At 40.1% G+C, this 26107-nt stretch overlaps 2 protein-coding genes across 7 annotated transcripts; one reads left to right on the top strand and one right to left on the bottom strand.

The window, feature by feature from the left end:
* The first annotated feature begins 101 nt into the window (after positions 1-101).
* On the top strand, positions 102-26092 carry LOC117488084 (transmembrane protein 272-like). Of its 6 annotated transcripts, none has more exons than XM_034136823.1 (6): positions 8084-8147; positions 11251-11331; positions 11429-11479; positions 11582-11788; positions 12973-13128; positions 25916-26092. In XM_034136823.1, exons 2-6 carry the CDS (start codon positions 11268-11270, stop codon positions 25948-25950), a joined length of 513 nt encoding a protein of 170 aa, XP_033992714.1. In that variant the 5' UTR covers positions 8084-8147; positions 11251-11267; the 3' UTR covers positions 25951-26092. The 6 variants fall into 6 exon arrangements, with proteins under 6 accessions (XP_033992712.1, XP_033992711.1, XP_033992713.1 ...); XM_034136825.1 differs by lacking the exon at positions 25916-26092 and adding an exon at positions 16572-16683; XM_034136821.1 differs by lacking the exons at positions 8084-8147; positions 11251-11331; positions 11429-11479; ... (1 more) ...; positions 12973-13128; positions 25916-26092 and adding exons at positions 102-230; positions 1623-1703; positions 1801-1851; positions 1954-2160; positions 5058-6169.
* On the bottom strand, positions 16748-23715 carry pcolceb (procollagen C-endopeptidase enhancer b). Its single transcript, XM_034136818.1, has 9 exons — positions 23630-23715; positions 22294-22402; positions 20409-20667; positions 20065-20189; positions 19177-19313; positions 18377-19011; positions 18158-18238; positions 17829-17999; positions 16748-17251 (listed from the first exon to the last, which is right to left on the bottom strand). Exons 1-9 carry the CDS (start codon positions 23713-23715, stop codon positions 17121-17123), a joined length of 1734 nt encoding a protein of 577 aa, XP_033992709.1. The 3' UTR covers positions 16748-17120.
* Positions 26093-26107: the final 15 nt, after the last annotated feature.

Consider the following 26107-nt stretch of genomic DNA (forward strand, 5'->3'; position numbering starts at 1 on the left):
TTATTTCCACTAGTGTGTTTTTTACACTGTGATATTGCTGCTTTTACTGAATTAGAGGATATACATACATACTTATCCCTCTACTGAGAAACAGGCCTATCGTTTTTAGGTCTACAGTCAGCTGATGGGCATGCGCGCTCCCGAGAGGTGGAGTTACTTCAGCTCACGAGGCGATGTCAGACTCACAGCTGTGCAGATTGCGGGAAGGAGGCAGACTGACTAACAGCAGGGTAAGTGTCCTATAACAAAACAATTCGTCACTTTTTTGCATTACAATATTACGTTGACACTTTACGCGGTTATTCCGCAGTTGAAACCCATTATCTGGTGTTAGAAGTTAACTTTATGCCGGTGTGTTAGCGGGGTGTGGCAGGTTACATTTAACTTTTACTCAGAAATAAAAGGTGAGGCCACAGATAGACGTTATATTTCCGGCTTTGACCGCATTTATTTATCAGGCTGCGTAACCTTTGCCAAAGTTTTGGACATGTGAAGTGAAACCAAAATAGAAAGTGGTCAGTCGACTTAAATGTTGTAGAGGCAATGTTGACATCACATACTAAATCTAATTTAATATCAGTTAACTATCCTAAATTGGACTAAAGTTATATTTCAGCTTCACATATTTTGTCTAATTGTCATACTACATTTCTTCTTCGTTGTCTGCTTTAATGTTGTAGTTTTTGTGCACAGGTTGTCTCTTGTTGCTGGTCCAACTGGCTTTCATATGAAACCAGTCAAACCACTTACTGTAGCTGTCATTTGGCTTACTCTTCCTGAACACATGTATTGTACATTTGTGGACATCAACAACAAACAAAACTGTACGCAATTCATGTCATCACATTTTATTTAGGAAAACTAAATTGAATTTATTCTGGGATAAATCAACTGACCTGATTAAATCACTGTAATGAGCAGCAACATGCATGTATAATGTATTCTCTTACCCTAACAACTCACAATTTCTTTAACTTATGTGTAACAGAAACACAATTTAAAATCTAGGATCCTTTCATGAGTAATTTCCCTAAATGCCTAAAGGGATTGCCACTGATTTTACATCCTAATCAGTTAACTTGGGATTGTGATAAGAGATAAGGTTGTATATGACTCAAACAGGAGCCATTGAAAAAAACCTTATCATGTTTCAGGTGTGCATTTACAAAGAAACAGACCATCAAGAGGCATCGTCATCATTGGTCTAATTGAAGACGCTTCGTTGCATTGTGGGAAATTAATTGTAATGTGAAAAGGACATATTGACTGCTTAACATAACGTATTAATTAAGAAAGTACTCCTCACACCGGCATTGGAATTCTTTAACACTGTCAGTGACAATGGAAAGTACAAAATATATATATTTCCTTAATTCAATGCATTCTTCTTTTTCAAAACCAGTTGTCTACATCGTTAAGACTAGAAATTATATATTAATGATGTATATATATTATATTTGTCAAACAAAAATGCAGAATATTCCCTGATTTCAGCTTCTTAAGTTCCTGGTTTTTTGTTTTTGGGCTGGCTAATAGAATATCACTGTCAGCGTCTAGACTTGTACTTTTTAACAATTAACACAACTGTCTGCTCAGTTTTGATCCTTTCTTCTTTATTTCAGAACCCTCACCACTGAACATGTCGAACGTAGGCCTTATTCGCCGAATCCGCAGCACTCCTCAACCCCCAACCCCCGTACTCGGTGAGCCCACGTGCACGCCTGTCATCGGTTCATTTGACTCTGATTGTGTACAGTGAAGACGCTTTAAATGTGTTTTAATCTATTCTTTCTTTTACAGCTGTTTCAAAGTTGTTTTTCTGTATCATACCCATTGCTCAGATTGCAATTGGTAAGTGAGCGATTCATTTTACAGATTTTGTTTAAGTGATATTATATTTGTAATGTCTGTTAAGAATGTGGATAAATGCAATGCCACCCATGTGTCCTCCAGGTGCTGTTCATCTGCATGACTGTCCGAGGAAACACTACATCCCCATCTATCTGATAGTGGTGGGGTTCTTTGGCCTGGTGCTCTCGCTGCTCTCCTGCCTGCCCTGCGCCAAAACCCCCGAAGATGGAGACACCAGCCCGCTCAGTCGAATCTGCACGATGTGGAACTCCTTGACATCGTTATTTCTCTTCTGCTGGTTTATTGCAGGTGAGTTTAAATAGCCTTGCACGGACAAATGAGTGACATATAGTGACATCCATGCAAATTAGCATCGTATCACCGTCCCATAGGCTGAGGCTCAGGGAAGGGAAGCTAATTTTTGACCAACTATCATACTTGTTTTACCACAAAAGACGTCAATGTTGATAACAGCCCTGAAAACCCTGGAAAACAATAAAGCAGAGGTGTCAATCAATCAATATCAATAGGATACGGCTGTAATAGGCCTAAGGCCTTTTAGTCGCTCATAAATAAGTACACTGTTCTTTATATACTATGGATGCTGGCAACAGTCACATAGTCCAAAGTGAAGGTGATGTTTGACCAGTAATGGTCGAGGCGGGACTTGAGACAGTTAACCGTCTTGGATGTGACAACGCTTTCTGGCAGATCATTCCACAAGTCAACCACACGCAGGCTGAAAAAGTTGCGGCGGATAGCCAGTCTTGAGTACTGTTTCTTCAACTTGAGGCAGTGTCCACGAGTCCAGGGGGGTATACTACGAATCTAGTTCAACATATCCTGGATATGTTTTGAGTTATCCGGCTGACTAAATCCAAAAAAAAAAAAACGCTCTCGCTAAACTGTCCTACGACGCTGGCTATCACCTCGACCGCAAGCCAGCCGTGTCCTATCTAGTTAGGTGCGCGTTCACATAAAAGGGGTGGTATTTGGAGCATTCGACCAATCACAAACATGGACAAGCCGTGTACTGACAGCGCAGCGCGTCATATATTTCCTGAATGAAAAGTCAACTAATATTAGACAAATATGAAGACGTTAAACTTTAAACATCCATGACTTAAACACTTTATCCAGGATAAAAGCCACATAGTTGCAGCTGCAAGGTGAATACAGCTGGTAAAAGAAAAAGTGTTTGAATACGTTCATTAACAGTTTTATGATATCACTGCTGCCCCGTCCAAGACACGAGTGGATCTGACTTTAATTACATTTGACTCGAGTGTTTCGTCAACTTAATGTGTTGCTTAAAATAATACTTCTGCATACAGTATGTGACACTGTGAGTGTTGCACGGCCAGATACGGCTCAAGAAGCTGACTCAGATAAGGAAATATATGATACATTATGATGTGATATCATGTGATATGAATGATAATGGGGTACGTCTGCACTCACAGTGCCGCGGACTGTAGGTTACTTATGTTGTGGCAGATATTTAAGTAAGCTTTCTTAACGCTAATGTTATAATAGTCAGATTACTCTGAAGATGGGAGGTGATATTCTATTCATTTTCACGTTCACACAGTCGGTGATTTTGGCCGGCTGTCTTTCCTGCAACGGCAGTTTAAACTGTATTTCCTTTCTCCTCCTGTCATATGAATTGATCGCTTTAAACTCCGCACACTGAGCTCTGATTGGTCAGCAGGCAGTACTTTTATCCTGCAACCTATCCTGCTCCGGAGGATAGCCGTTCAGAATAAGTTATCTAGCCTGCTAAAAAGTGAACCAGCTTTGTAGGACCGGAAACCCCTGAAGTTAGCTTGCTAAACGAAAATCTTGATTCGTAGTATAGCCCCCTGGTGTTATAATCCCATTGTAGTGGGCATGATGTTTTGTAGATGTTGTGGAGATATTTGAAAACTTCGATCATATCTCCCCTCGCCCTTCTATAATACATACTCGGGATCTTAAGACTTTGCAGTCGTTCTTGATATGGTAGGTCCTTTTAGTTCTGGAACCAGCTTCGTTGCCCTTCTCTGTATTTTCTCGATGAGCTCAGCATCCTTTTTGTACATGGGGTGTGACAGAGGGCTGGATGTTCATAGCTGAGCTAATGAATTTGACCCAACCAAACAACAACAAATAGCTAAGTAGGCTCCAGGAAAACAAGCTTAAACAATGCCGGGTGAATATGCTACTTTTACATCATTGAACTTCAGGTTACAAACATTCCACACAACAATTTACGTTAATAAAAAAAAAAAATGAAATGCATAATTCACTACTAAAAGCAACCACAATATAAATCATAGTTACTACAAAAAGAAAACAACAGCTCGCGGCTTACTGACAGCCTTAGCCTTATCCTTATCCTCAGGGTGTTGCTGGACAAGTGGATATGTGTACCTAATAAAAACAGTGTATAAAACTGCAGGTAACCATTGCACTACAACTTGTTATGTTAAGTATCTCTGGTTAAGCTAATCTAACTTTAAAACAATATACATGGCTTTTCACACAGCCTCCTTTTTTCTTTGACTAGTGGCCATTATCTCCTGCTACTTTGAGGTTCTCCTGTCTAAATTCTCCTTAGTTGCACCTGCTGTAGTAACATATATTGGCCACTAGATGTCCATCTATGTCTCAGAGATCCCCTCCCTTTTTTAAATTGGCACAGCTGCACATGCAAACAGGTTCAGCCTACAGTCCTTAATGTCACAGTTTAGGTAGCCAGTCAGCTGAGGTTGAGTAAGCTTATGTTGCATATTATGGTCTGATTTTCACTTCACTTTCTACCTTACATTAAATAAATTACACTGCTCTTCTTAAAAACTAAAATTGCTAAAAGTTGAAACTAAAAAGTAAGACCCACAGAGGGTTTTTCCACATGCATACAATTCTATATCTAGTTTGATATTTACAACTTTTTAGCGTAAGGCTCAAAGTCACACAGCTTGGAAATTCACTTGGCAGAAGTAGCCAATTGCATCAAGCGAGAGGCGGGCTTTACTACTTAACCACTCCCTATCTGTGTGTTGATGCTGCTAGATGTGGTAGTGAGAGTGCCTATTACATTTAATGCTGCTTCATACAACCGTTAATACAGGTAAACTGGGAGGACTAAATGTTCACAGTGACCAGAAAGACAATACAAAGGTTAATAGTTATATACAGTTTACTTATCCTTTTTCTTTCTCTAGGTAATGTGTGGATATACTCTATTTATCAGCCAAACTACAACAAGAATTCAACAAATGTGGATCTGTACTGCGACAGGACACTGTACCTGTTTGCTTTCTGGACCACCACCCTAGTCTACATCCTCCTGGGGGTGTTCATGTTGGGCGGCTGCTTTGTCTGCATCTGTCTGTACCTGTGTGGCCATGCGGACGCCGATGACAATCCCTAGGGACAAACCAACCAATAAGGAGACAGGAGGAGATTTTGCTGCTGATGCTATTAACGTTAACAAATCATACATTGCAACAAGAGACCAGTAGAGCGGTGCAGGAATGAGTCTTAAAACCCGGAAATTAGTTAGCATTTTGGCACTTTTGGTTCCCTCGTCTCAAAGTCATTAGGTTTTTGTTCAAAGGTTTTTTGTTAGATACCTGAAGTAATACTGTGGTTATGACAAGCTTAATAGATTTGATCATTTTGTTCAAATATATATCAGTAAATACGCCAGTGATACGCTTCTTGAGCTTGTGTCTTAAAATCGGCAGTGTGGCTAACCGAACTACCAAACGTCATCACACCAGAGCCCGTCTATAGCTTGTTGTTTGTGACATGAAGTCATGTGACAGTGGTTTAGTTTGTTTAAGACTAACGTTAGCATTTATTATGCTGCTTAAAAAATGGGTAAGCTTCATATTCATGTTTGCCAGGGAGTACATTTTCTACAACTCACGAGAATCCAATGACAACATCCCACAGGAAAGTTCAGCCCTGCACCGCTCTATCTGTCTCATAGTGACACAGCCTTTGACAACCATATTATACATTCTTAAATCTGAGATGCTGTAGATTTGATCACTGATCACTAATAATGCCTGTAAGTGTTTTCTCTATGCTGAGCTTTTTCTACTTAAAACTGATTCTGCTTTCTAGGAATCTTTACTCACATCCTGTTTGCAGTATAACTGAGATGCTTTTTTTGTACACGTTGATCCAGAAACTGGGCTTAAACTGTCCAGGATAATAAGATAAAATGTCTGATCTTTGAGTTGATTTTTTTGTACTGTAAAGCTTGTGTTTGTTGATCATTTGTGGCAAGAAGGCCCTCAATAAAACCTGGATAACCAATACTTTATATCTTTCTCGTCTTGTTCTTTATTACAGTTAATAACTAAGCCTACACTAAATACTTTAAGTTTCTGTATGCAGTGGTTTGTTTTCAGGGGGAACCAGCATTTATGTTGGCACTTTGTCTTACATAATGGCATATTCCACTTAATGTCTTCCCGTAGAAAAGACAGCAAGTCACCCAAAATATCTACGTGACTTTTGATGGGTAAGGATGTTTTCTGGTTTGATCCAATATTGTCCTCACACATACAGATTATAGGTAGAGAAATATTTGGTCACACTTGCATCACTTCAACCACTTGCTTTTATCCCATGGCAATACTAATGTTGAGGTATAATGTTGTACAATGTTTTTATAATTTTTATGCTATGACGTTTGTATCTTGGTTTTGCCTTTGCTTTGTACAGCCCTTTGAAGCATTTCTTGTGATTTGGGGCTATAATGAATTTTGATTTGATTTTTGATTTATCTTGTAAACCCAGCATTGGGGAAATACACCATGCTTCAGCTGCTATATTCTGTGGTATCCTGCAGTGCAAGCTAATCTAATCACAACGTTTCCATCAGAATTTCTACTATGATTTATCTTAATGCAGCTCAAACTACCACATGAGTTCGACATGTATAACTTGTTTGCCAAGCATTAAGATAGCATAGAGTATATAACCACGATTCAATCAAAAATATGGTCTATTTAGTCAAGGATTCAAAGAAAGAATGGTAGTGGTTATGGCCTTTTTGAGCATGTGGTCTGAAGAGAAAACGTCAGACTGAGAGGAAGACGTCAAAGGCCTAAACTACGCATCGTATCTTTATTTTATCCGGGTTAACCAACTTTATTAACTGTTCAGCGGTCCTACACTGCTGGTTATCAACTCGGTAAATCAACTCGTGCCTTTTTATTCTGATGATAAGCCTGTTTTCAAACATGGACAAGAATACTGACAGCGTCATGTTTTACAAAAGAATATTCAACTTTAATATCAGACAAATACGTATTAAATTAACCACATAATCCAGGCTAAAATGCAGCAGCAAAGTGCAGGAAGCAACATTTCCGACTGTCTGTGTGAATTAGCCTATAGTTTAAGAAGTCACCTTCCCAACTAAGGAGTGGATCTGTTTTTAAAAAAAAAAGAAAAAAAGATTTGCCCGTTTTCTGTGTTTTAAACGTGTGTCACAGTGGATACCGTGTCTGCAAACCAAATCTACAAGGGTACAAATAAAATAACCTTTTTATAAATGTTTTCTTCCTCTTACTCACAGAAAAGTAGGCTATAACATGACCTGTTTTGATTAGGTTGTGATTTTTCTTTTTTTCATGTACTGCCCTTATCTTTTAACTTAAATAATATTAGTTTTGTTGCATTTGTTTCATGGATTTTTAGCAGAAAATAAAGTCCACTAATTCCTCCTTGTGAAGATGAGAGCCATGCCTCAGCACAATCCAGCACCTCCAGCAGCCATATTACGTAAGAGCTACAACAGTAGTTGATAAGTCATTGAAGAAGAGAGTTGTTGAAAAGTTATGCCCACATGTCTTCATATTGTCTGTCTTTCCTTAGTTTGGGCCCAGTTTTTGATCGGCATCATGCCCATTGCTCAAATAGTGGGTAAGCAAATCAAAGCATCTTTTGAAATCTCAGACAACCAGAGCTATTGCTATCAAAACATGATGAACAATGGTCAATAACAAATCCACTTTGTCTCTGTCTTTATACATAAATATGTGTCCCCTCTGTGTAAATAGATTCTGAAAGTTTCAGAAAAAAATATTTTTTGCTTTTTGTCCTTATCCATTTATATAAAAACCTGTCTGAAAATGAGCTGATCAGATTTTGGCCACTTTATGATGTCATAACGATTGCGTGAATGCCGCTCTGGGCATGCGCGCTCCTGAGAGGTGGAGTTCCTGCAGCTCACGATGCGCTGTCAGACTCACAGCTGCAGATTGCGGGAAGGAGGCAGACTGACTAACAGGGTAAGTGTCTTATAAGAAAACAAGCTGTCACTTTGTTGCATTACATTACTACGTTGACACTTTACGCGGTTATTCCGCAGTTGAAACTCATTATCTGTCGTTAGAAGTTCACTTTATGCCGGTGTGTTTGCGGGGTGTGGCAGGTTACATTGAACTTTTACTGAGAAATAAAAGGTGAGGCCACAGCTAGACGTTATATTTTCGGTTTTGACAGCATTTATTTATCAGGCTGCGTAACCTTTGCCAAAGTTTTGGACGTGTGAGGCAAAACAAGTGAAACCGAAATAGAAAGTGTTCAGGGTCGACTTTACTGTTGTAGAGGCAATGTTGACATCAAATAGTAAATCTAATCAGTTAACTATCCTAAATTGGACTGTTATATTTCAGCTTCACATATTTTGTCTAATTGTCATACTACATTTCCTCTCCGTTGTCTGCTTTAATGTTGTAGTTTGTGCACAGGTTGTTCCTTGTTGCTGGTCCAACTGGCTTTCATATGAATCCAGTCAAACCACATAGCTGTCTTTAGTGCAAATGCTGTTTACAGCATACCACTATAGTTCTTCGATTCTTTATTCTTCCCCTTATTATTATTTCAGCCAATACTTTGGCTCTCCATAACTTCAGCTTATTTTCAGCTACAGAAACCATTCAAATATTAAACTATTCAGCCTTTTCAGGAATCGATGGGAAACCTTCAACTTTAAAAAAATATTTTATACCTTTTGAAATATTCAGCTTTTTAAACTCTTTTTTTAACATGGAAGTCAATGCCTTCAAATGCTCTTTTCCTACACTTTGCGCCAAATGCTACTCCTTCCACATACTTTCAGCTAGACACTTCATTCCAACTTTAAAATGATCACAAGACCTTCAGCTATTCAAAATTGATATTTTTTACTTAGATATTTAACTTAGTTTAGAGCTTGGTAGAGAGGCCTTTTTCAGATTTTAACATTAGTGTGGATGGAGCAGCTCTAGAGTGCTTTGATCTCAAAACAGAGTGCAGGAGTGCTTGAAATTCTCCAAAAATTTATTTTAAACTTGCCATAATTCCCAAACCCTACACTCCTCAGACATATTTTTTATATAAAAACGTAGGAAAACCTCTCCTAGGTTGGAAGATAAAAAGAAATTAAGAAAAAATATTAAACAAAATGCCTCTTGAGGGCATGAAGAGACAAAAAGTCCACCCAGCTCCCAATTGATTCCCATGTTACATTTTTCCGGAACCTTCTTCAGAACAGAGAGAAGTACACTTTAGACAAACTGCTCCCATCTCCACATTTTACACACAAAACCAAAAAAAACAACATATATCAGTTCATTGGGGTTCCCTGATGCTCACGGTCTGGTAATCTTTTGATAGGAGCCATCGTTTTTGAACAGGTGGCAAAATTGTCAGATATAATCCTCAATGCATTCTTAATGGGACTCAGTGCTGCAGTTGGTAAATCGTCATAAATTGTCACCATGGTAACCTTTGATCTCTGGGTTTACACACACAGGTGTTTGTAAACATTCATTCACTACTACTTACATTTAATATCTTTATTTAACTCCTTCAGCCTAATTTCAGCTGCAGGAACCATTCAAATATCAAACTATTCAGCCTTTTCAGCACATGATGGGAAACTTTCAACTTTTTCAAAATATGTTATACTTTTTAAAACATTCAGCTTTTTAAAGTCTTTTTTTAACATGGAAGTCATTGCAATGCATTTGAGCTGTAAGAATTACACACACACACACACGCACGCACACACACACACACACAAGATCAAGAAAAGAGAGAGGGCGATCAAGAGAAGGGAGAGAGGGTGATAGAAAAGTGAGAGGGTGATCAAGAGAAGAGAGAGAGGGCGATAGAAAAGTGAGAGGGTGATCAAGAGAAGAGAGAGAGGGCGATCAAGAGAAGAGAGAGAGGGCGATCAAGAGAAGAGAGAGAGGGTGATAGAAGAGTGAGAGGGTGATCAAGAGAAGAGAGAGAGGGTGATCAAGAGGAGAGAGAGAGGGCGATCAAGAGAAGAGAGAGAGGGCGATCAAGAGAAGAGAGAGAGGGTGATCAAGAGGAGAGAGAGGGCGATCAAGAGAAGAGAGAGAGGGTGATAGAAGAGTGAGAGGGTGATCAAGAGAAGAGAGAGAGGGCGATCAAGAGAAGAGAGAGAGGGCGATCAAGAGAAGAGAGCGAGTAATGTAACCTCCTAATGTAATGTATAACTCCTATGAAAAGGTTAAAAAAGTGCTCAAACTTCACATGTGTGCTAACAGTCCAGCCGTGAAGACATCTACAGGACAGTTTTGAGATTTCTTCAAATGCCGTTGCCATGGCAACACAATGCTTGCCATGAAACACGGTTTTCTCATAACTTCAGTGAAAATGCTCCAAACGGCCCAAAACTTCACAGGTTTGGTAACGATGTAGCCATCAACACATCTAAGTGTATTATGGGGTGTCATCAAATGCCGTTGCCATGGCGACAGATAATTCACCATCAAGTTAGTTCAAAAGTTTGCAGTTCAAATATTCTGCTGCTTTTCCAAGCATTTTTACTTTATTTTCTTCTCTTATCACACATTCAAGCCCCCAGTGTTCATGTATCATTTCAATCTAAATTCTTCACTTTCTTCTTACACATTACATTTCAGCATAGCAGTTCAGCGTCAGCTTTTCAGCATAAAGCATTCCCATGAGCAATTTATTCAGGAATTGCATTCTCTAGTGAAGAAAGTACTCGTCACACCGGCATTGGAACTCTTTTAACACTGTTAGAGTGGCGATGGAAAGTACAAAATATATATATTTCCTTAATTCAATGCATTCTTCTTTTTCAAAACCAGTTGTCTCCATCGTTAAGACTAGAAATTATATATTAATGATGTATATATATTATATTTGTCAAGCAAGAATGTCAAATATTCCCTGGTTTCAGCTTCTTAAGTTCCTGGTTTCGCACAAATATATTTGGGGTTTTGTACTTTCGGTCATTTGAGCCTTTTTTTCTGCTGGCTGATAGAATATCACTGTCAGCATCCAGACTTCTGCTTTTTAACAATCAACACAACTGTCTGCTCAGTTTTTATCCTTTCTTCTTTATTTCAGAACCATCACCACTGAACATGTCGAACTTAGGCCTTATTAGTCGCATCCGCTGCACTCCTCAACCCTCAACCCCCGTACTCGGTGAGACCACGTGCACGCCTGTCATCGGTTCATTTGACTCAGATTGTGTACAGTGAAGACGCTTTAAATGTGTTTTAATCTATTCTTTCTTTTGCAGCTGTTTCAAAGTTGTTTTTCTGTATCATAGCCATTGCTCAGATTGCAATTGGTAAGTGAGCGATTCATTTTACAGATTTTGTTTAACTGATATTATATTTTCAATGTCTGTTAAGAATGTGGATAAATGCAATGCCACCCGTGTATCCTCCAGGTGCTGTTCATCTGCATGACTGTCCGAGGAAACACTACATCCCCATCTATCTGATAGTGGTGGGGGTCTTTGGCCTGATGCTCTCGCTGTTCTCCTGCCTGCCCTGTACCAAAACCCCCGAAGATGGAAGCATCAGCCTGCTCAATCTAATCTGCACGATGTGGAACTGCTTGACATCTTTATTTCTCTTCTGCTGGTTTATTGCAGGTGAGTTTAAATAGCCTTGCCCGGACAAATGAGTGACATATAGTGACATCCAGTCAAAATTAGCATCATATCACCGTCCAATAGGGTGAGGCTCAGAGAAGGGAAGCTAATTTTTGACCAACTATCATACTTGTTTAACCACAAAAGACGTCAATGTTGATAACAGCCCTGAAAACCCTGGAAAACAATAAAGCAGAGGTGTGACAGAGGGCTGGATGTTTATAGCTGAGCTAATGAATTTGACCCAACCAAACAACATACAACAATGCAAACACAACAAATTACGTTAATTACAAAAAAATGAAATGCATAATTCACTACTAAAAACAACCACAATCTAAATCATAGTTACCACAGAAAGAAAGCACCTGTTCGCAGTTTACTGATATATGTACTACAGCGTCTCCAGCGCTTTCGAGCGGCAATGGCCGGCCGTGGCCCAACCCCACATTCCCCTGATAGGTGGAGAGTTGGCCCAATAGCCGTAGCGCCACCGTCCTGACGTCAGGACAGTGTTCAAATCTGGATCAGTTTTTATCAGATCCGTTGCAGCCCCGTTTTTAGAGATTTGGGTATGGAGGAAAATGGAGAGGGTTGTGTTTTCTGACACTTGGTGAGTTCCCTGGAACACCGGGGACACATATTCATGTATAAAAGACGTACAAAAGTGCATTTTGCATGATAGGTCCCCTTTAAATTGGCACAGCTGCACATGCAAACAGGTTCAGCCTTTTTTCCTACAGTCCTCTTAAAGTCACAGATTTTCACTTCACTTTCTACCTTAGATGAAATAAAAGAAAAATGCTCCAACTCTTAAAAGTTGAAGCTAAAAGGTTAGACCCACAGAGGGTTTCTCCACATGCATACAATTATATATCTAGTTTGATATTTACAACTTTTTAGCGTCACACAGCTTGGCAATGCAGACTTGGCAGAAGTAGCCAATTGCATCAAGTGAGAGGCGGGCTTTACTACTTAACCACTCCCTACCTGTGTTGATGCTGCTAGATTTGGTAGTTAGTTCCACAATGGCAATACAGACAATACTCCCCTTATTATATTTAATGCTGCTTCATACAACAGTTAAACCAGACCAGGAGGACAATAGGAACACAGTGATCAGAAAAACAACACAAATGTCAAATACTTATATACACTTTATTTATTCTATTTTCTCTCTCTAGGTAATGTGTGGATATACTCTATTTATCAGCCAAACTACAACAAGAATTCAACAGATGTGGATCCGTACTGCGACAGGACACCGTACCTGTTTGCTTTCTCGACCACCACCCTAGTCTACATCATCTTCATTTTGGGCGTCTGCTTTGTCTGCTCAGGTAAATGCAGATGTAGCTATGAGGCCAACACAGTCTCACGGCATGTCGTGTTATAGTCACGAAATTAATCTATTGATTCGTGTTCACCAACACGATTTCGCCATTCTTTTCGTGTCACACAGAACGATTTTAAAAGCAATGTAAATAATAACAAATTAGAAGGAAAAACAGATAAAAAAAAATACAGATTTCAGTATTCTGACACAGAACGATTTTAGAAGCAATGTATTTCTATTGGTAGTATGTTTCGTGCCTGCACCAAATAATAACAAATTAGAAGAAAAAAAAGATGACAAAAAATACAGATTTCAGTATTCAGGCTCTGAGCCCCATTTCTTTTCCTTGCGGACGGCAAAAAAACTCTGACATTATACAATTTAAAAGAAAAGGGATAGGGTTAGGCTTAGGGTAAGATATTGAGTAAGAAAATGTTTTTATGAACCACACAGCTTCCGGTCTTCCAAGACCCGACCGGACAAAAAGACGTGTTGCAGGCACGAAACATACTACCAATACCTGTGTTATTATCAGAAGTTACTGTAAACTGTTGAATAATGTAGTTCATCTACTTTTAGTTGTTGTTTAAATGTTTTAATTATGTTGTTTTTGTTTGTAGAAGTGCATCATTCCTTGATTTATTGTAAAAATGAATCTGAACTTTTTGATCTGTTATGATGATAAACTGAAGCAATTTCAAAATTAACCCAATTAACTGAGTTTTAAATCGTCCTACTTAGTTTATAAGGAAATTATGAAGAGGAACAAATTAAATGATTTGAAAATGATATCTATGTAGGTGCTGACGCTGTTGGTGGTTCTAGTGTTAACATACATTTAAATTAAATATGTTTAATGACAAATGCCATATACGATTTTCTTACCTGGAATCCTGCCTTTTTGAACAGACTTTTTGATTGAGTCCTAGCTACAGTATATTGTCTGCAGTTCTAAGGTTAATATTGATCTAATATGATTGTCATCGGTCTAAATTAGATTTCAAATGATTAACTGTGTATGTAATGAAGATCATAGTGTGGGTTGAATCCATTTTCATAACCACTGTCTTTTAACTGATTTAAATGGGGAAACTGGGCTTATTCATCAACATTTTGTATGACTTGACTTGACTTGCTTGACCTGAGCAATGACTTGACTTGACTTGCTTGACTCTCACCACAGTGACTTGAGACTTGCTTGATACTTGTAGGTCAAGACTTGAGACTTGCTCATGACTTGCACATGTAGGACTTCACACACTGCAATAACTTCAACACACCACTAGATGTCAGCCTAATGCTTTTACAGGAAGTAATGCTCCCAACATTAGCCGTGTTCACACCGGAGTACTTTTCACCGTACTTTTCGCTTTTAGTTCCGTTAGTACCCCTTATGTCGCGTTCACACCAAAAAGAGCACTTCATCCCGGGAACTTTTACCCCCATTTTTAGTGCCTGCTGAGAGATGGTACTTTCCTGGGGGAAAAAAGTGCCCCAGTTCTGATTGGCTGGGCGAATTGCAAACCACGCCCCGTAAAACTCTGAAATGTTTTGTAGAGCCGCCATTTTATTATCCTCGCATTAGCATTATTAGCATTAGCATTCACCCAAACGCAGAGAGACTAACTTATGGCAACACAAAATAAAACATGGGAGCGGTGGAGATGAGGAGGTGTCGGTGTTCTGGCGATTTACTCGGAAGGCTTCAGTAGACGCTGCTGGGAGTCCCAGCAGCGTCTACTGAAGCCAGTCCCCAACTCCGGGGACTTCCGGCCGGGGACTTCCGGCCGGGGACTCCGGGTGGCAGTATACGCCGTGAAGTTGTTTGCGGCCTGCCAGTAAACCCAAAGCAGAAGAAGACGAAGTGACGTCAGCGGCTCATTTGCGTAATCTTCCCTCAGGGAATTTATTCCGGTGTGAACGCGATCTGTACTAAATGCCCTGGGGTAATAAGTGCCGGGGCACTGAGTACGGCAAAGTACTTGGTGTGAACGTGGCTATTGAGACCAAATTTCTATTTGTGACCTCTAGGTCATGGTTGTTTCTCTTGAAGGAGGCATTACTCTTTACAGGAAAACCAATAAAGTGAGAAAAATGTATTTATTTATTGTCACATGTGAGACAAACAAATGTATGCTTTCAAATCAGGTCCAAACAACTCAATTTATCCCATTAGGTCTCGAGTATAACATCTACTCTTTGTTTGGTTAAATCAAATAGTATATTGTTGTTGCTGTTTTACCACACAACGTTAACATAAGTCCTGAAATAGTCTGTGAGTTATCTATTTTTTACAATGTGAAAGTATATTTGAAATATCACTTAATTGCTATATTGCAGATAGGTAATTGAGAAGAAAGAAAACACTCCTGTCTGTAGAGTGATCATCAATGATTACTTTTGCTGTTGTTGCAGGGAATTACATTGAAGGACACCTATTATGCCAAATCCACTTTTTTTATGTCAAATGTTTACACATCAACATGTCCCCTCTGTGTAAAGAGATTCTGAAACATTCAGGAAAAAAGATTCTCTCACTTTCTGTCCTGATCCATTTATATACAAACCTGTCTGAAAATGAGCTGATCAGATTTTGGCCACTTTATGATGTCATAACGATTTGTTGGCTTGTGTAACCATTAGCCAATCACCAACCAAGGTAACCCCCCCCCCCCCCCCCCCCCCCTTATCACCTGAATCTCCTCCTAGAGCACCATTGTGTTCTTTGTAACCAAATATCTCTCAGAGGGGCGTGGGGAGGGGCTCCTTATTTTCATCTAAAGTAACAGACAGAGAATCAGCACTTTTGAACCAGGGCTGAAACAGAGGGGATTATGGGATGCTGCAATGATCTGTTTGGTGTTTGGAGCCAAACACTTCAGAGACATGTTCAGTATATATCTGAGACTTATAATATATTGATGAAAAACAGTATAATAGGGGACCTTTAACAAATTAGCATAAACAGTTTTTTTTTAAAAACCTTTTTTACCACCACGGGTGTAAATGTGTGGGAGCGTTTGTGTTCTTGTCAAAAAGAGGGTGTGGCAGTGAGAGTGGCATATAACATAAATTATATAATAATGTCTAAAATCATGAGCAGACTCTTGAAGAAGGCATTATTTTACTCAACAGAGGGTCTTTCTCAAAGTCAAGGAATTATCCTTAAATGGCTTCATTTAAAGGAAGCTACATTCATCATTAAATTAAGAGTATTTTCCGACCAATTGTTGATTGTTGGAACAGTAGAAAAATACTTTTTCATTAAGGTCTTGATGGGTGTTGTGTTGTTGAGTGTCAGTGTCAACAGAGTCGGTTTGCTTTAAATCGAGAATAATGGCTGTTTATTCAAATGAATTACAATATCTAATTATTGCTCTCATTTGATATTATTATCAAAACTGACAATGTGGTAATGTGTGAACATTTCTCTATTTATGACCCCAGCTACCAGATACTCTACTTGTCTGTTATGGTGACCACTAACTTGAACTGTGTCCTATTGGACTTAAGTTGAACTTATTTTATGGATGATGATGATGATGACGACGACGACGACGACCGACGACGATGACAAATCACAAACTACCTTGCAGGGATAAATAAAGTTAGATCGGACTCAAAGAACTGGGGTGGTTTGTGTATTTAATGACATTAATATATCATCTGTGCGTTTTCATTTGTGTTTTATATACATTTTAACTGTGGGTTACTACTTCATGTATAAAGGAAAATACTAGAAACGAGATATAAAAATCACCTCAAGCACCAAAACTACATGATTCAGCGATGTGCATCTTTTATCACAGAAATAATATAATTTACATACAAAATACAAAATATAACACTTATGCACATGTACTGTTTTATAATAACTGTTCATGCATCATGTAAAAAAATTGTTTCGGGTATAACTCATCATATTTTCACACAAGCTACATGTTTTCAGAGAGATAGTCAGGGCTGTCCATCTGATTGGTTGGATGGGCTGTGATGTCAGCAGGGTTTGCTCGCGAGGTTGGCCAATGCTCTGGCGTGGATGGGTTTATAGAGGAGGGTGAAGCTGGAGGGGCTGAGGAGGCCGCTGCCCTGTGCGTCCACTTTTCCCATCAACACGTAGTTCCGGCCTGAACAGGAGGAAATAATTGTCAGAATGTGTCACAAACCAGGTTATTCTCAGCCACATCACAATATTCCTCATTTTCTATGAATACCATTTATGATTGGGATATATTGGCTAAATAAAAAATCACATTGTCTGCATAGAGTGAGACTTTGTGCTCTTTAATTTATAAGCCAAAATCATCATATTCCCCGTTAAGAGATTCAATATATCAGCATTTACTTTATTTCTTAACTTTATGCACTACAAGCTATATCTAAGTTTCTAACAGTTAAGCTGATTTTTTTTTACTTTATTTGAAGAATTGGTGTCATGTAGGGTTTAATTGATATCATTTTTTACAACATTAAGTACAGATTATACATGGTTTAATGCACAGTCATTGATTTCGTATCCTCTGTATGACTTATAGGGCTAATGCAGAATCCTCATCAGTTGACTAGTCAAGTTTTACCATTTGATATCAACTTTGAATACTTGACAGTTGAGGGTCACATTATAGTCTGTAAAAATGTTGCCTGAATGTGTGTTATATACACAAACGGACAGTATAGAAAGTACTATATGTAAATCTACTATACCTTTGAGGAGTCCGGGGCATCTCTTGCAGGTGGAGGTCAGTGTGACCGACATGAGGGGCCCTGATTTGGCGATGTTCAGGCGTCCTGCCTTATAGGCCTTGATTATGGACACCTCCACTGTCGATGAGCCCCTGGGACCAGTGGTCAAAGAAGTGATCTTACCCGTAATCACTAAAATAAGGCGAAATAAGAGAAAAATCCAAAAGAGAAAAGGCGTTTGTATGAGATTTGCTTTACAAAAGGCACACCCAAAACAATTATATTACAATAAGTTATGCTTGTGTTGTTGTGGGGATGTGAAGAATAGGGGGGCAGTTTATGTGGCTTACCAAAGTCATGAGGGCAGAAGCTGGATTGGAGAGTTCCTGTCCTCTTACAGGCTTGTGTACACAGTGGGTTCAGTGGTAAAGCTAAAGAAAACACACAAGTCAACAAACACAACATAAGCACATTCATTTGCTTCTCATCACAGGTGTGCACATATACTGTAGACTACATACATAAAAGCAGAGTGCAGATTGATAGCTTAAACAATTACTTTCACTTACGTTTCTTGCTCACAGCAGGCTTCTTTGTTACTTTCTTGATAACTCGAGGTTTGGGCGTAGCTTTAGGCTTAATCTTGGGTTTGGCTGTTGGCTTAACTCCACCCTTAGGGGTTGGCTTTAATGGTTTTACTCTAGGTTTTAAGGTGGGTTTGGTCTTCAGTGTAGGCTTTCGTATGGGTTTAACCTTGATGCTTGGTTTGAGCGTTGGCTTAATAATCTTAGGCTTGGTTGTTGGTTTGGTTCTAGGTTTAGGTGCAGGCTTTTTCACAGGTGCTTTAGGTGTGGGTCTAGCTGGTTTGGGTTTAGCCGTGGGCTTGACTGCAGGCTTGATGGTAGGTTTACGTGACGGAGGTTTCAGCGGTTTCTTTACCAGTGGTCTTTTGCCTGTTTTTTTGGTGGGTTTAGGCCTGAGGGTGGGTCTAGGTTTAGGGGTTGGTTTGGTGGGTTTGCTTGGCGCCAAGACTGTTCGTTGTGGTGGTGATGTGGTCTGAGGGCGATGGATGAAGTCTCCCCCTGCGGTTGGTGTCCTCGACCCGCGGGGCACACTGGAGTAGTGGGCCATGAAACCATCTGAGGTCACACTGAGGTCAGAGACAAACTGGACCAGGAGCTCATTCCCCTTTGTCACTATTGTTCTGTATAAAGGATGAGGAAATACAGACAGAAAACATGTAGGGAATGACATGAGGAGGAATAGTAAAGGGGAAAGGCGTGAAAATGCAGAACAAATATTGGGTTCACTCTTCGAAAAAGCAACTTTAAGCATGTTTTTTGCCCCTTTAAACATCCAGTATTCTCACCCTGGAGGCCTGTCTCCGCAGAACTTCCCAATTCGTCGCGTGTTATCCTTCTCTCCCCCGTTAAACAATGCCACATAGTCGTAGCGACAGTACGTGTCAGGCTCCAAGTCCAGCTTCACAAACTTCACCTCGATCACCTGGGGAAGAGGTGGGAATAAACACAAAACATGCCAGCACAAACTATGAAATATATGACGGGGAATGGTTGATGTGACCTGGTTTATTTTCATGAATCCAGCACAGTGCAGACATACAGTAAGTAGTGGTGGTGTAGGAGGAGAAGGGGCTGAATTCTGAAATACAGAAAGGGCATTTACTCTCTCCCTCGCTCTCACTTCTTTCCCTCTTTCCTTGCGTTCAATCTCTTGGCACACATGAACACACCTTCAGGCACTCAATGAAGTCTTTCATTTGAAATCCGTCATAAGACCGCTGTCACAGACCCCAACACACTCAGGGACCTGAAGTTGAACATTTCCTTTTGATGGGCCCCTTTACTACTATTTGTATTTCTCCTTCCCCTCCTTCATAACACACCTAGGATGAAAATCACCTTACAAGACATTTTCTTTTCCCTTTTGCAACAAGCTGCACGGCACTTTCGATGACCAGATTCAAACCTTCTGTACCCTAACAGCATTCAAAATTTGAGATGGCATATTGTGCTGTTAAGTTAGTTTTCCACTTTGAAGATGGAAGCTAGGAGACAAAACTAGCTAGCTAGCCTAAAAAATGTGTTTTAAGACATTTGCGCCTTTCCAACAATTAGCATTTGTTAGCTCGTTAGCTTGGCTGGCGTAAGGTCCGTTGATGGTTAGGGAACGATTACGCGTACATGCATTAAAACCCTCCCCACATTTAGGCTACTTCCATTTTTGTTTTGCTTACATTACTTGGTTCTACGGAGATGTGCCAGGAACAGCTGATGCCTGCTGGGTAATTAGAGTTGGGCCAGTTGGGCGTCTTGACAGAGCCCTGCGATTTCGTCAGACGTCCTCCACAGAACTGGTGTTCTTTGGGAATAAAGAAGAGGAAATGCTGATACACCACACTTTGACCTTTATCAAAAAGGGAATGAGGGTTGGTTCTTCACTGTGGTTCTGCATTTGGGGTAAACCAAACATATATACCTAAACTATGTGCAAAATGTTTTTATTTTAATGATGTCATTTTTACAGATTTTTGTGATTTGTTTATCCTAGAGCAGATTGTGTGGTGTTACGCGTCAACACCTTCCATATGTGGCTTCCCCGCGCTGAAGTAAGCAATAAAGCCTCTTCCTCCATTCGATTCGTCGGACACCATATCCAACATCATGGTGTTGGAGGTGGAGATGATTGCGCCGGGCCTGAACGTCCCACAGAAACGACCCAGCTTTTGCACCAATCGGGTGTGACCGTTGTAGACGTCCAGGTAGTCGTAGCGACAGGTAGGGTCGGCCTCCATGTCGTAGAGGCGGAAAGACAGCATGACGACATGACCCTCGGGGACCTGTAGGGAGCAACAGGAAACACTTTGAGGAAAGACCGCTAAAAAAGTTAGCTTTAGCCGCCGTCATGATCACAATTTTTGTTAAGATAGGTTTTAGATTTAATAAACTCTTTTATTTTTTGCAAGTTGCCAAATATACCAGTTATGTCAGACTGATTTTGAGGGAAATATGTAAAACGTAATGCACAAAACAAGATTAAAAAAAAAAAATTGTGTAATTGAGCTGCTATAAAATGCTTGGAGTCATGATTTCAAAAAGGTTGCTTATATATATTTCCAAAAATTAATATTGAGTGTGTATACAAATTAATTTAAAATCCAATGTTTGACTTAACCTGTTAATTTATCTAGGTAACCAAATACAAACATTTTTAATTAAATTATTATCTGTGAAAAGGGTTAAAAGGGGATAGTTGTTTGTGGTCCTGCAGGTGTGTCTCATTAGGCACTCTCAGCAGTGAGTGACGGGGCAATGCGTAATTGTGGGAAAAGGGGCAAAACTCTTCATCTGTAAATGTCTTTCTGTTAAAGTTGGTGTGTGTGTGGCGAAATATACATTTTGACTGTCAGCAGATATTAAGAAATATCAAATTAATACTTTCTTTGTTAATAGGTACTACCAGAACTTTGTATCAGTCCAGCTTCCCCTACGTTTACCTTGGCAGATGGTATGTTCCAACTAAGATGATAAAATGCCTTCAATGATGTGTCACAGGCAGTTTGCTGTTGGCCTTGCCCTTTGTGTGTGTGTTTGTTTGTTAAGCTTATTCTTCTAACTATGAAGCTGGGAAAGGGATTTAAATAAAATAGAACTAAACATACATTTAATATTTAGTCCCTGTCCACATCCTGTATGTTCATTTAGAACAAATGGAATAATCCAAAACTGAAACTGAGTGCAGCCTAGAAAAAGTCTCACTAGCCATTTATCGCTGGAGGCATGAATGAGAAAAAAGGCCCCTTATGCCACACTGTAATGTCCAAAAGACAAAAATAAACATTTAATATATATAAGTGAAACATTGAGCTTATAAGCCAAACAATTTGTCTATGGTTAGTTCAATAATCTTTTCTTGCTACTGTCTTGCTTGCTATGACCAGCAGCTAATGGTGGCTAATGTTAGCAAACATTTGACATAGTTGCTGTGTTACTTAGCTGCTGCTTGTGTAGCTAACATGAGTTAGTTTGCTGACTATGAATGTACGACAAACCTCATGCACTAGTAAGATGATGAAAGTGTTATTCATTCACCGTGGCAAGTCCAACAAAGCCACAGTGAACAAATTACAATTTTAGCCTTCCAAGACTTTCTTCCCATGATAAGTACTTTTTTTGTTTTAAAACTATTTTTTGTTGTTGTTAGAATTCAGTTCTATTTTGAACTATTTTGTTTGTGTGTCTTCATCTGAACTGGGGGATACCCACGATTTGTCAGGTGTTTTGCTTCGTCTTGCATATTCTATTCATATTTATACAGTACTTTTGTTCATCAGCTTTTGTACGTGCTACCAACAACACATTAAATCAATACATAATCTGACTCGAACTGGTCATATGATGATATTGGACGAACTGTTGTGAGTGTTTTGGTTAATGTACTGGTGTAGTGATTTAAAATGACTCACAGTAATGTACCAGGTGCATTTGGTGTTGGGTTTGTATGCACTGGGGAATCCTTCACTGGCCACGATGCCAGAGTCTGTGACCAGGTGGCCTCCGCAGAGGAAGACGGGCCTAAAAAGTATCACACAACCACCATCAACTGCATTTAACTTGCTGCATTGAAAGAAAAAAACGGCTTTACTGAGTATTGATGTAGAAAACACACACACACACACACACACACACACACACACACACACACACACACACACACACACACACACACACACACACACACACACACACACACACACACACACACACACACACACACACACACACACACACACACACATACTTTTACATACACGCTGAAAACCACAGGGGCACAGTCCGCCTCTGTTCTCAGAGTCTGGGGAGGTTCCAAATGAACTCTCCTAGTTTGTGTTTTCTTCTTAAAACCAAGCCAGGAAGACTGTCAATATATAGTATATGTGCTGTGAGCTTTCTCTACACACTTGCTGTACCACAGGAAAGTTGCCCACTCACGGGGAGTAGGTCCCACACACTTTGATAAACACAGATCAAAGAGGGGAAGGCCTCAACCTTTAATTTTGCAGCAGGCTCGTTAATCTAGATGTTTGCTTTTCTGGCTTCTTGTCAGTTTTTCTCTGCTGCGTTTTAACATCAAACTCAACTCTGTAGCTCAATTTTGGTTGTACTGTGCTTTTTTCTTGGCAGCAAAATTAATCATCTTTGACATTGCGGGAACAATCAATATGATTTGTAGTCCATCTTCGGTTCTGTCATGTTTGTCAGGCATAAGTTGTTTGTCTACTTTGTTTGTCTAAAGCCAAATTTGGCCAGAAAAAAAAAAACAGTAGCTGTGGAGTCCCTCCCTTCTGGACCATCTGGAGCTGAACAACCCACAGGCATTTGTTTATCTCATGTTCAATTTACACGCCGTGTGTGGAAGAAGCCATAGCAGTGCAAACACAAGGTTCAACAAGCATCTCTAAAAGAATATTCAGTCAGAATATATTTCCAGGTTTGACAAAAACATGATGACAAACTACCGGTTTAATTACTACATCAATTACAGCATGCATGTTTATGTGACGCCAGCCACATCTTCCTAACACTGCAACCTTACATTACTACTGTGCTTTCTGTAATCATAATACTGCTACCAGGAGAGGAAAAAACACACAGTTCTAGACAGATGTGGGCTTGAAAATGGCATGCCACATGTGCACAAGCAGGATGAGGGCAAGGCAACCAATGCACAAGAAGAACATTGATAGCTGTGGAGTTGACACACATACCTTGAGACATTAAGTGTAAAATCTCTCAGTGTACCTGGTGAAGTTGTCCTGACTTTGAGCCTCAGTCCATCCCAGCGTCAGAATGACAAGAAGGCACACAATCCACACCCTGTCCTCCATCCTGCTGTCCTCAGAGGTTAGGGAAAGCAAGAGAGGAGAAAAGGAGGAAGGAGGCAAAATCAGAGTAGGGGCGTGGAGAGAAGCAAGGTTGAAAAGGAGGAGGGAGGAGGGAGGAGAGGAAGAGGAGCGATGGGTGAGGAGGAGGAGGTGTGTTATGGAAGGAAGGAGAAGAAAGGAAAGGGGGAATAAATGTGTTTTTGGAGAGGACAGAAGGCTGTTTGATACAGGTTAACAAGGACAACATTAATTACACTAACCCATGGCCAAAAGCAACGTATACTATGTACAGTTCAGAGTACAGTGGGCTTGTTATGCTCCTGCTCTGTGTTGTTGTTTAACTGGGAAATGGAATATATGGGAAGTATGTTTCTGCAGGTGTGTGCTGATGGACAGAGTACCACTGTTTAGTGTGTGTGTGTTTAAGTATTCACTGCACCTATTCACAAGCATCTGCATGTCAGTCTGTCGGTCTGTCGGTCTGTCGGTCTGTCGGTCTGTCGGTCTGTCGGTCTGTCGGTTGGTTGGTTGGTTGGTCTGTCGGTTGGTTGGTTGGCTGGTCTGTCGGTTGGTTGGTTGGTCTGTCGGTTGGTTGGTTGGCTGGTCTGTCGGTTGGTTGGTTGGTCTGTCGGTTGGTCGGTCGGTTGGTTGGTCGGTCGGTTGGTCGGTCGGTTGGTCGGTCGGTCTGTCGGTTGGTTGGTTGGTTGGTCTGTCGGTTGGTTGGTTGGCTGGTCTGTCGGTTGGTTGGTTGGTCTGTCGGTTGGTTGGTTGGTCTGTCGGTTGGTTGGCTGGTCTGTCGGTTGGTTGGTTGGTCTGTCGGTTGGTCGGTCGGTTGGTTGGTCGGTCGGTTGGTCGGTCGGTCGGTCGGTCGGTCGGTCGGTCGGTCGGTCGGTCGGTCGGTCCACCACTTGGGTCCATACAGATATATCACAAAAACCACTGGATGGTTTGTCGTAAAAATGTGCACAGATATTCATGGTCCCCAGAGGACGAATCTTAATGAGTTTGTGGGTCCTCTGACCTTGCCTCTAGTGTCAGAATTTCCTCTTATCCTATGAAATATACTGTATATCTACTCAAGTAGGCCTATGGATTGGCAAGATCTTGAACGTTCATGGTCCTGAAAAGATTAATCCTACGGTGTTAAAACCATAGACTGTATATATAGGTTAAAACACAACGCAATACAAGACATTTCTGATGTAGACTGTGTGTAAGAAGTGGACATAGTCATTGTGATGTCACTTATTGGTTTTGTACAATGATGGCACCCGCCATATTGGTTTTTCGCCATCGCCATCTTGTTTTTTGCAAACAGAAACAACAAAAGAGGGTACAGCTTATAATGGAGCGCTAAGAAAAATCTTGAATGGACTAAAACTGAATCCCACTATGAAAGGGTTAAAGTTGTAAGAAAAAGCCGTAAATAACTCAAACCACAGATTGTAACAAATTGTCAATCACAATTTTTTGAAAATTATGTGAAGTGACATTTTTGTTGCTTCGTTTGAATACAGCTAGACTTTGGAGTTCCTCTCAATTTTCCTCAAGTGCCACCACAATGAGGTTGGCATTTCTAGTTTTGCCATGACATTTGTTACATTCATGCACCCCCTTATAAAATGTCAGGAGATCATTACAAGTTTGCTTACGTGTCACATCCTGTCAGTGGCCGACTGTCTTGTGTGTTTTTCTCTCTATTTAAAATTGTTATTGCTAGCGTAGTTGTTGCCCCCTTGGATTCATTATTTAAACTGAACTTTTAATTTGTCTGTGATGCAGATACTTAGTGATAAAACCAAAGACATTCCTATCAGTCTGAGCTGCTTTGTGTTACCTATTAGATGCTGAAAACCATTGCCAGCACATGGGGAGTTAATTTGAAGCCAATTAAAATACTGCTTTTTGAAAGCTACCTTGGGAAATAAACCCCATTTACTCTGCAATTGAGGGTTATTATGTTGATTATATTCCTTTCACAGTAGTGGAAATTCAGTGCAGTTGGCTTGTATAGTAAACATGAAAGACATTTTCTGAATCCTACTGCGTGTTGTATCTTGTTGGAAGTTGTTTTATTTTAGACTTTAAGTGAGCTAGTTTATTAACATCAGCTCTCTCACAAAATGACCCACGTACATCACAATAATTTCTTTCATTGTCATAATGATGAAGTGAACGAGGGCATGTCTTTGTCTTTTTTAAGCTGCGGTGACCACTCTGGGTAGAAACCACAGCTGAATAGAGGGAGACTGTGGTTCGCTGAGGAAAGCAGCAGCCATGATCCGCTCTCTGCTTCCAGTTCATTCAGGACATATCCAGGCCAACGGCAACAAAACACCCAACGACTGAAATAGACTGCAAAGAGATGTAATCATAAAACAAAAACTGCAGTAAA

Source organism: Trematomus bernacchii, unplaced genomic scaffold, assembly GCF_902827165.1.
Source record: "Trematomus bernacchii unplaced genomic scaffold, fTreBer1.1, whole genome shotgun sequence".
Lineage (NCBI taxonomy): Eukaryota > Metazoa > Chordata > Actinopteri > Perciformes > Nototheniidae > Trematomus > Trematomus bernacchii.